The 12226-nt window shown below is 33.6% G+C and overlaps 1 protein-coding gene and 1 pseudogene across 1 annotated transcript; both read right to left on the bottom strand.

Moving 5' to 3' along the window:
• Positions 1-223: 223 nt before the first annotated feature.
• LOC149167249 (uncharacterized) lies at positions 224-1752 on the bottom strand (annotated as a pseudogene).
• A 9795-nt stretch (positions 1753-11547) lies between these two features.
• Positions 11548-11976, bottom strand: LOC149167248 (G-type lectin S-receptor-like serine/threonine-protein kinase SD2-5). The gene has a single exon (XM_089430423.1). The coding sequence runs from the start codon at positions 11974-11976 to the stop codon at positions 11548-11550; it is 429 nt and encodes a 142-aa protein (XP_089286549.1).
• Between the last annotated feature and the right edge of the window lie 250 nt (positions 11977-12226).

The following is a 12226-nucleotide window of genomic DNA, read 5'->3' as shown; positions in this document are numbered from 1 at the left end:
CATTACTAATGCTGTTGCACCAATCTTCAATATGCTAGCTCCAATAAATGCCACTGATAGGTTGACAAAAGGTCTGCACATCATGACAATCAATTGTAGAAGATTTTTGTTGGAAATGATATCTCTACCATTGTGTAGTTGTGGTACCACATTGATTTTGAGCATGAATGTTATCACAGTGAGTAATAAATGTACTGTGATTTTCTGAAATGTGTTTTAACACTTAGCCTTCCATTTCTTCATCTTCGTGCTCATCATCCTCGAGTGTAAGATCACCAAGAAGCTTATCCAAAGGTATAGAAGGAACATCTTCACCATTCGTCATAGACGCTGTATCCGCTCGCTGATAATTTTCATTTCTGTACAATGCAATCTTCGATCGCATCTCCTAGTCTTCCTCTAGTTCATCCAAAAACTTTCATAGTCCTCACATTCCTTCGCATCCTCCATTCTGCCTCTGGAAGATGGTTCAGCCTCCATGGGCAATGTCTTAAGCTTCCAAGGCCTAGGCTTGCCCCACTTCTTCTGGCGCTTCTCTTCGTAACTTTTCTTCACCAAAACCACATCTGGAAGATTAAGTCCTTTGTATTTATATAAATCCACATCATTAGTATTTGCACCATAGAGATCAAAACCAAGAGCATAGTCACCAGGACTTAAAAGATGGCCCAGATGAGTTTTCACTATAAAAATAGTGTCATTATTTCCAAATTCTGAAACACGGGGTACCTTTGCCTTTGCCAATGAATACTTGATACCACCCACAGTAGTCAAACCCATCTCAACTTCAATATCCAATACAATATATTGAGCCAACTTCCAGTTTGAAAGGAGAGGCTTAAAAGGAACCCTCCAATACTAATTCGTGTCCATAAAAGCATGGCTCGAAGTAAATGGGTCAAGCAGCATAATATGGGTACTCACTTTTGTGCATAGAACAATGGGACCTAAGTTACCCAAGTTTGCCACAACCTTTGGAGGGAGGCAAATCAAATCCTCCTTGCAAATAGGGTAGATCTGAACAGAGAAAGTGTACTTATAATTGTATGTATTTCTCTTTGAATCCTGAGACACAAGCTGTTTGTCGTTGCGATTCAAAATAGGCACCACATTGGCCAAAAATCTCACAAACTTAACTGCATGACTTCTATTAGCAAAGAAAAAATCAACACCCTCGTGCACTTGTTTAACATTGACTACCTGAGCAGCTCCACCGTGCTTAAGAATCAACTGTTCCAGATAGAAGAACGTTCTCATGTGGCTAACATGCTGCCTGACTTGCACAGCAGTCATGTACTGATTTGGGTTGGAGTGAACCCTTGTACAGTGTTCACACATATGATCTTGTTGAACATATTCAACAATGTAATCCTATTCCAATATAGCCCCATTGAGCACTTCCTTCTGTATTCACAACTTGACCTTGATTCTCTTAGAATCGGGTTCGGTCCATATGAATTTAGCATGTACAAGCCTAACCTTGTTCAAATTCTTGAGCCTCTTAATGCAAAATGTTAAGAGTTCCTTGGATTCTAATTGGGCTTTTATCCATGTTTTGGGGGGCTGTAAATACGAATTACATTCAGGGCAATGAAGGACTGTTACGTGTTTTTGTAGACCTTCTGTGATATCCACTTGGGTTCGTATACAATCAACACACATGTTTGCTGCGTTGCGTGGCATGGAAATACCGCACATACAACACAGTACTCGACCTGCGGTCTACTTTACTGTAAACATATCAGCCATTGGACCCTCGACCATTTCTACACCATTTTAGATCGCAAAATGAAGGAATCTGCATCACGTTTTAGCACAGGAAATGTAAAACAAATAAGACAGAGAACAGACTTACTCCAAACACTTAAGCGATATAAGCAACACAATATTTCAAGTATTTAAAGATAAAATGCATTAGATGTTTTTCATAAAATAAAACCCTAAAACCTACCACTGCAAACTATAAAGGCCGAGAAGAGTTAAGCACTAAATTTTTCTACCGTGATCAATTCAGAGATTGAAATACAGAAATTTAAAAAGGCTTTTTGTAGATCCAAAAAATGTCGGTAAAGGGTTAGTTAATGCCAACCTGGCAGATAACAGATAGGTCGAATTCCACCCTGAGAACTTGAAATGCCCTCCAAACAGCGGTGGAAGGCTCTAATAAAACCTATAAACCGAAAATGGCCATGATAGATGGGTAAATGATTTATTTTGCAGAGTAAAGAAAACTCAGCGAGAATGGAGCAAACCCTGCATCAACAATACAACGCTATACTGATCAGGTATCGCTCCAAATAATAAGGTCATTTGGTTGGGAGATGATTGGTTCGTCGCTACATTCCATGATATGATATGATTCGAGGATTCGAATGACGAAGTGAACAGCACAGCAACAACCTCCATCATACCCTCATTCAACAGTGCATCATCTTCATCAATAATTCATTAACAAAACACATAAGAAGAATAAGCAAACAAAGAATGGCCATCATCTTGGGATCACAGTAGCAGTAGAGCTTAGAAGAAGAAGAAGAAGTTAAAGCACCTCTGCCGTTTTAGAAAAGAAGAAAAAAGAGGCGGTCGCGGGTTCGATTCCTCGCAGCGTAAAAACAAAGAAGAAGAAGGCTGCCCCCTCCCTTCTCCTCAGGCTTTTCTTTTTTGCAACGGCTCGCCTGCAAACAATTGGGTAGAGGCAGATTTAATCTCTAACAAATTCTAAACAAATTAGATAGAAAAATAAACCAAAAAACATTTCAATAAATCACACTTAAAACAACTCATTAAATAAAATATAATTTTTTTATTAATAATTATTGATATATATTTAAAAAATATTATAATTTATTTATTTTGAAAATTTTAAAAATGGTACCGCGTCCGTCACTTCTTCTCAATGCCTCTCACCTTAAAGAAAACATAATCTAATCGCGGGTCATGTTGATTAATATTTACTTTAACTATCAAAGATAAAGTATAAGATAAAAGGTAATGCATATTTTTGTCATGGCAAGCCGACCCCACCTTCTGTTTGTGTTATCTTGCAGACATATATTGCATGGATGAACCAACATTATCCGAAATCCCGCCAAGAGGCATAAGTCTCAAGTTGGGGTTCATTCTCTTAGCTATGAGTGTTTTGATCTGAGATGAGATGACAACAAGATTTGGATTTGTCCACATAAAAGGAAGCTATGCACGCACAATTTTTTAAGCAGTAGTCTGAACATTTTTCCATTGTAGACGTATAAAGAGGAATGGTATCCCTAATACCAGTTACAAAAATATTTCATTCCTGCAAGAGAAAGCATCTGCTAGCTTCCATCAACGTTGGCGCAACTGGGTTTCTTAGATAATTCATGGCTTGATACCTTGAATTTTTTTCACTTACTAAATTTTTTAACACGCATCCTTAAATAAAATTTTGAACTATGAAGTGAGGGTAATGCACCCTTAAACTTTTGACCTATGAAGTGAGGGTAATCCACCGTGTACGTTAGGGTAGAATAGAGGTGGTGGGGTATTCTTGTAAATCATTCTTTGATGTGAAGGTCATCTGTTTGAAATTCTAGGAAAAAATCTAGCCTTGTAAAGAGCTGACCGAGGCTAGATGCAATCCTAATTGATTTTGACAACTTAGATGTTGGAATGTGACAACAAAGTAATGGAAATAATTTAATTATGGGTAAATTTGGTTTATTTATTTATGGGTAAATTTGGTTTATTACCGGTCAATGAGTGGTATAACGAGAAGGAATTATGTAACTAAGTAAGCCCATATAAATTGGGATTTCACTTGAGACTTGTAACCATGGAGAACTATCTTTGATTAATAAATTCCCAATCCATTGTCCCGTGGATGTCTCCTTGATACACTGTCAAGGTTTTATCAAGTAACTTTTGTGTGTTCTTGATTTCCATTCATTTTTTCCTCTGTATATTTCTTGTTGTGTGTTTGTTTAATGTCTCTTTAGACCAACAAATGGTATCAGAGCAAGATGGTTAAGAGAGCAGTTGGGTCCTTACTTGCACTGTTGAGGTCTGCAACTAGTGTGAAAGTCGCCATTTGAAAGTCGTGAAGTCTGTATAATTTTTTTTTTTAAACAGAGGCAAAATCTTTGTGAAGATAAAAAAAAAACAGAGCCACCGAAAAGTCTACTGTCGCCAAAGAAAATGGGTCGTTGAGGTCATTGAGAAAAGAGGAGAAACACCCTTGTAGAACTGTTGTCGAAGAGAAGGAACCTCGCAGCTCCGCTACTACCACCTCCTAAGAAAGCTAGAACTAGTCGCTCAATTGTTGAGCCAGCCTTTGAGAGTTCGTGGAGCTGACCAATTGATAGTCAAGGGCCATAGAATGAGTCGCCAACATAGTCTGCTTCAAGCCTGTTGTTTCTGAAGTTGTTGGAGGAGGATTTAAGGATATTTTGCTATGATGCCTATGCTCTTATTCCTAAGAATCAACGCTCAAAATTAGATCCAAAATCGAAATGTTATGTCTTTATTGAGTATGATAATGCAGTGAAAGAATAAAGGTTGTGGGATCCTTCTTCGCGGAAGATAGTATTTAGTAGAGATGTAACATTTCATAAGTCTTCTCTTCTAAAATCAGATGCTGAAAAAATTGAATAGGAACAGGTATCGCCTAATCAACAATATCAAATGGTGACTAAACCTTTTTCAGAAAGTTGAAAGGAAAGACTTCTGAAGGAAAAGGTGAAGAAGATGTAAAAAAATTGTTGAAATTTCAGAACTAGTTCAGAAACGAGTCACTCTAAGGAGGTCTACAAGGGAAAGAAGAACACCCAAATTGTATGAAGATTAGTTTTCATCTTTTGCATTTATTATCGAAGATGGGGAACATTCTTGTTATCAAGAAGCAATGGATTATGCAGATAGCGAAAAGTGGAAAAAGGCTATGAACGAAGAAATGGATTCCTTAGCAAAGAACAAAACCCGGGATCTAGTAGAACTTCCTGAAGGGAGAAGTGTTGACAGATGGAAATGGATCTTCAAATTGAATTGAAATGATGATGGCAATATCAAGAGGTATAAGGCGAGGTTGGTAGCAAAAAGTTATTCTCAGGCTAAAAGTATCGACTTTCATGAGAATTTTTCACCAGGCGTAAAAATTGTTTCTATTCATACTATGTTAGCACTAACTGCATTAATTTATCTTGAGTTAGAACGGTTAGATCTTAAAAAAACCTTTCTACATGGTGATTTGAATGAAGAGATTTATATGGAAAAACTAGAAGGTTTTATACATGGTCGTAGAAGAAGATTAGTTTGCAAGCTCAGGTTATCATTGTATGGCTTGAGGCAGTCTCCCTAGCAGTGGTACAAGAATTTTGACTCCTTCATGGTGAGTCAGAACTTTACTAGAAGCGAGTATGATCATTGTGTATAATTTAAAAGTTTCAATGGCATATTCATTCTATTGATCTTGTATGTTAATGATATGCTTATTACAAGCAAAAGCATGGAAGAGATCAACAGGTTAAAGGCTCAGCTCTCTAGAATGTTTGAAATGAAGGACCTTGGAGCTAAAAAACATATCTTAGGTATGGAGATACATAGAGACAGAAAAAATGGAAAGATTTGGTTATCACAACAGAAGTATGTGGAAATAGTACTTGAAAAGTTCAATATGAACAATATGAAACCTGTTAATGTTTCATTAGCTTCGCATTTTAAACTCTCTTCGGTTTTGAGTGCTAGAACTGATGAATAAAAGAAGTATATGTCTCATGTACCATATGCAAATACAGTAGGCAACTTAATTTATGCGATGGTATTTACAAGGCCTTACATTTTGCATGCAGTTGGAGGTTTCAGCAGGTTCATGGAAAATCTAGGAGAAGAACACTAGCGAGCAATGAAATGGGTGCTTCGGTATTTGAGAGGCACAAGTGACCATTGCATCATCTTTAATGGTAGTTAAGGATCAATTTGTGGATATGTGGATGTTGTTTATGCAGGTGATTTGGACAAAAGGAGATCTACTATAGGTTATGTTTTTACTCTTGTAGGTGGAGCAATTAGCTAGATGCCAAAGCTTCAAAAAACAGTTGCTTTGTCCACTACCAAAGCAAATTATGTAGTTTTTTCAGAGGTGAGTAAAGAAGCAATCTAGTTGACAGGTCTACTTAATGAGATTCGAAGGATGCAAGAGAAAGTGAATGTATTATGTCACAGTCATATTGTTATTCATTTGCCTACAAATCTAGCTTATTACAGCAAGACAAAGCACATTGATGTAAGGTATCATTTTATGAGACATGTGATCGATGGAGGTAAAGTAGCTCTCAAGAAGGTCCATACATAAGAGAATCCTATAGACATATTCATGAAGCCAGTTACAGTAGAGAAGCTTCTATGGTGTTTGGCTTCTCATGGCTTGCAGAAGAGATGATGAATGGGCATGGGCAAGAGATTAGGAAAATTGTTGTCAAGGTGGATATTGTCGAAATGTGACAACAAAGTAATGTAAATAATGTAATTACGAGTAAATATTGTTTATTATCGGTGAGTCAGTTGCATAATGAGAAGGAGTTATGAAACGAAGTAAGCCCATATTAATTGGAATTTCCCATGAGACTTGTAACCATGGAGAATCATCTCTGATTAATAAGTTTCCAATCCTTTGCCCCGTAGAGGTTTTCTTGATACATTGTCAAGGTTTTACCACATAACTTTTGTGTGTTCTTGTTGTGTATATGATTCTGTGTCCATTTAGTCTTTCCTCTGCATAACTTTTGTTTTGTGTTTATTTAATGTCTCTTTAGACCAACATTAAATGCCCTTAGATCCTGATTTCTCAAATCGCAGATCAAGCCTAAAATCAAACTACAACAATTTAATATCCATTTAAAATAAAATAAATATATAAAAATAATAAATAATAAAACAATTTTATTTTATCTTTTACTTCATTCTCCATATTCCTTGATTTGCACATTCAAACTACACCAATTTAAAATAAAATAAATATATAAAAATAATAAATAATAAATAATAAAACAATTTTAGTTTTTACTTTATTCTCCACATTCCATGATTTGCACATTCAAAAGATTGCATTGATTGTTCGCATCAAATAAATTTGTGTGGTGTATAGAAACGATTGAATATGAAAAATCTCCATTCTCAAGGTTAGAAGCAGCTTAATATGCTTTGCCATTGAATACAAGGTAGGTAACGCTTATGCATTATAGTGATGTTTTTTAAATATAAACAAAATATTTTAATAAAAATAAAATGCGAAATAAAATAATTAATAATAATAAAATATATATTAACGAGATATTGTAATTTATTTTTAAAAAATTAAATTTAGAAAATATATTTTTAATAGATTTAGATATCAAAATTAATCTTATATAACGGAGTTAAGAGATCATTAATAAATTATATTACAATAAAATTATGAACAAAACCACAAAGTCACTACCATCGTGCCAATAAATGGTTAACAATAAACTTATTTATTGCCATATAAAAATATTTTTATAACCACATAAAATTTAACTTAATAATTAAGTAGATATATCTAATTAATGTTAATATGAAGTATTACATAAACTAATATATCTAACCAGTTTTAGAATGATGTGTCACATTCAATTTCCAACATCAGATTTGTCAAGTGGTAGGGGCACTGCGTTGTGAGGCCTTCAAACTATACAACGACATAGAAAGGTGGAAAGAAAAACACGGGAGCGTTGGAACAGACACACTGTTAGTGTTAAGCACATGCCATGAAAGACATTGGAGCGTTGGATCAACACCACCATTAATGAAAAATGCAACATCGCAGTGAAAACGATCTATCATTTTAATCACTGCAATATAGGTACCCTTCACACTGCGGTGATAAAGAGTGATCGATCAGAGTGTGAAAATGCAAATAGCTTTAAACGAAGAGCTGCAGTGAAAACCGCTCCTGCAAAATATGCCTTTACATGTACTCATTATGATATGAAATACCTACAAATTATGCGATTACATGAAGAAAAAAAAGGCTATCTTTTATAAAAGAATACATATACATATGATTTTCTCCACTTGCATCCTGTTGTTTTCAAAACAGTTAAAAAAACTGTTAACTACTGACATGCCTTTTGAGCAAGTTCTATTTCTTTATATTTTTTCTGACTATCTCTATGCACACAACTTCTAAATTGACCTTTGCACTTTAATATGACCACCTCTATGTAGTTATCAACAAAGAAGCAAATTATAAAATATCTGTATGATCAAATACTAGTGATAGCATTGTATATCACATGAGGCCCCATATCTAAGATGACCCATCATATCATGATATATACAGACCGCTGAAGGCAGCTATTTTCAAAAGACTGGAAACTTATAATCTCTGGATCTGCATTGAATCCTTCTTTATAGAAAATATGTCTCTCCATTTTGCTCTTTGGAGATATGGGAAATAAAAATCTTTCTGAATTCATCGATTTGATCAACACCCTGATCCTGTTCTTCCAATTAGAAAATTAGAAAATATCTGTCTCGCTATTTTCTCTTTGGAGATATGGGAAATAAAAAACTTTCTGAATTCATTTATCAACGTCCTAATCCTGATCTTCCAATTAGAAAATACCTGTCTCTCTATTTTTCTTTCTGGAGATATAGGAAATAAAAAACTTTCTGAATTCATTTATAAACACCCTGATCGTGTTCTTCCAATTAGATCAAAATTGAAGAGTCTCCAATTTATATCTCTCATTTGGCCATATTCTCAATTCCAAACCATTTGGAACAATATAAGACACTCCTTGATGCAAGAAATTCTGCCTTGGCGTTAGTTCTTTTGCGGCTAAACCAGATGAAATGGTAAAAGTCCCCTGCCCAATTGAATGGGCATTAGGAAAGATAGAGATGAGAAACACAAAAATTAAGATACACAAACTATAGGAGCTATTTCTCTTTTTTATTGATCACACAAATTTAATTATTACAATGAACCTAGTGAGGAATTTACTCACCCAAAATAAATGAAAATACACACTTCTTCACATTCTTTATTAATCGCACAAATCTGATTATTATAATAAATTCAAGAGGGATTTACTCACCCAAAATAAATCAAAATACACACTCTATATTCGACTTTTCCCAAAATATCACTTAAACTCACTTGACATTCAACTTTTCTCAAAAGATAACTTAACCCAAACTCACTCCATTGGACTCAATTGACTCAATTAACTGAATCTCTTAAAATTAAAAAACTTTAATGTACATCACTAATTACAATTTCTAATGGTTGCCACATGACTCTAATGATGTGGCCGGATGGAAAAAAATGGCTAAAAAGCAAGCCCACTGATTGCTTGGGCGCCTAATGATTTGTCATTTCTTCTATCACATAGAGACCATATTCCTTAAAATGAGCCGAAATCTTGAAGCAAGTTCCCCTCATTAAATGATACTATGTCCCTGACAAGAAGAACATGATTTAATCATGGGTCATGGTGATTGATATTAATGTCAATCACCATGAGATTGAGAAAAGGCCGATCAATCTTAATAGGGATGATGGCTGGAAGATTAGCAGTTGCTGGGTCCCAGCCTTATCTTCCTAGCCTCCTCATTCCCCTTTTGTTAGGTCTTAGGGTTTCTGTCTTTCCTCTCCTTAAGTTTCGTTTTTGGCAGGTTAGTCCTTCTATTATGGAGTGTGTGATTTGTTAATAAGTTATTAATTATTTTTCGGGCTAATTATGGTATTAACCTTATCCCGGTTAAGATACTATTGGGTATATTATAGATCCTTTGTTTCCATAATTTCATTAGTTAGGCATTTATTTTAATTCTACTATACCTTTAGAATTAAAATTCCCTTTTTCTATTATCTAAAAAAAAAAAAACCTTTTTAGACCTTTTAAGTAATAATATATTTACCTAATAAGCTTTAATAACAGATGATTGAATATATATTGATTATTTAATGAATATAAATTATAAGAGGAGATATAATGACCATTAGGTTTAATGTATAAATAAGGAAGTTTTATAAATAAATATATGATAAACCAATATTACCTAATGCAACTAAATTCTAAGGATAATAATACTATTTGTTTTTTAATAATATTGGAATTATAAATTACTAAGGAAATATAGTTTACATGTATTAAGGTATAGAACTTATGGTCCATTAGAATTAAATAATAAATAAGAATGATTTAATTTAAAGAACATTAGATCTATCTTACCAATGGACCATTAATTAATTATTATTAAATGAACCTCAATTACCTAATGTAACTAATTTCTTAGAGTAAGAGTATCTTAATACTGTTTATTTGTATAATATTAGAATGATAATAATTATGGATTAATTAATAAATTTGGACTATTATACGAGATATAATGACCATTATATTTAATAAATATAGATAGTATATTATTCAATATACTAAAATTAACCAATGAATTATCTTAATACCGAATTATATTTAATTTTAGATATTGTATTATAATCCTAATATTACCTAATGCAACTAAATTCTATATACCATTTATTTGTATTTAAATAATATTAGAATAATAATAATTATAGATTAATTAATAAATTTGTACTATTATATGAGATACAATGACCACTATATTTATTAAAAATGGATATTATATACTCAAATTAACCAATGAATTTCTTAATACTGAATTATATTTAATTTTAGATATTAAATTATAATTCCAATATTACCCAATGAAACTAAAGTCTAAGAATAATAATACTATTTGTTTTTCAATAATATTGGAATTATATATTATTTATTTGATAAACTTGTATTAGGATAGATAACTTATGGTCCATTATATTTAAATAATAAATAAGAATGATTTATTTTAAATAACATATAGATCTAACCTAGCAATTGACCGTTAATTAATTAATTATGTATTATTAAATGAACACTCACTTACCTAATGTAACTAAATTCTTAGGATAAGAGTATCTTAATACCATTTATTGGTATTTAAAATAATAATAATTATAGATTAATTAAAAAATTTTGACTATTATATGAGATATAATAACCATTATAAATATTGATATTAGATTATTCAATAGACTCAAATTAACAAATGAATCATCGTAATACTGAATTATATTTGATTTTAGATATACATATACATTTATTTAAATTAACGAATGAATTCTTTTATTTACCGGGTTTGACTAGGATCATTAGGTCAAAATTAGCCGTTGGCAATATCGCCGTTGGAGTCTCTGCACACTCTATTTAATCAGCTAATCCAGATTAGTTCTTCAACTTGTCCTGACGATGAACCACACTGGTTGGTTCGAAATGCGTCGACATAAGATGGTTTATGTGATTTTGGCGAAGATTTTCTAAACGATATTAATGTCATTTATAAATCGAAAAAAAAAATATTAAATAAAAGGAAATGCATTACATGCGTTTGTCAGGGTTACTCGACCCCAACCCAATATTATGTTTTTCGCTATCACGCCGACAAAAATTGCATGGATGAACAGACGTTAGCCGAATTACAGCGAGGCTACAGAAATCTCAAATTAGGGTTCATTCGCTTTGCTATGGCAAACTGAAAATTCTCGTGAAGAGGCAGATCTGGAACCTCCTTTAGTCCTTCCAGCATCTGCGCGACCTCCCCCATCGAAGGTCTACAATTGGCATCCTCTTGTATGCACTGAAAACCGATTTTCAATACTCTGATCGTTTGGTTTCTGTCAAAACCACAATCACCCGCAAGTCTCCAGTCGATCACCTCCGTCTCTCTGCCGACGACAGCCATTGAGAGCGCCCAAGCAGGCAAGTAACACTTATCGGACTCAGCCCGTTTACTGTAGTTCTTTCGCCCTCCAATAATCTGGAGAACCACGATTCCAAAGCTGTACACATCGCTATTCTCAGTGATGGCGCATTCCAGAAGCCACTCCGGGGCAAGGTAACCGGGAGTGCCTCTCATGGTGGTCACCACGCCGCTATCTTACATATTCAAATTCAACACCAATTTGTAAGATAAAAGATCGAGTCAAAAGAAATTGACCTAGTCTATTGTAATTAAATGAAAATGTCTCTCGCATCCATTTGATAAGATGAATTTTGAAATATGTAGAAAGCAATTAGGTCTTTATTTCTTTCTACATTAAGGGGATGCTAAAATAATGTAGAAATAAGATGTTAGAATAATGTATAAATGGAGAAAGGTAGAAAAA

The sequence above is a fragment of the Pinus tabuliformis genome, chromosome 5_1, assembly GCF_031772625.1.
Source record: "Pinus tabuliformis cultivar Carrire ecotype Pingquan chromosome 5_1, CPIR1, whole genome shotgun sequence".
NCBI lineage: Eukaryota > Viridiplantae > Streptophyta > Pinopsida > Pinales > Pinaceae > Pinus > Pinus tabuliformis.
The sequence above is the reverse complement of the archived record's forward strand: the minus strand, read 5'-3'. Positions and strand labels throughout refer to the sequence as shown.

Coding starts and splice junctions, on each gene's coding strand:
- LOC149167248 (XM_089430423.1), bottom strand. CDS start 11,976: ATGAGAGGCACTCCCGGTTACCTTGCCCCGGAGTGGCTTCTGGAATGC.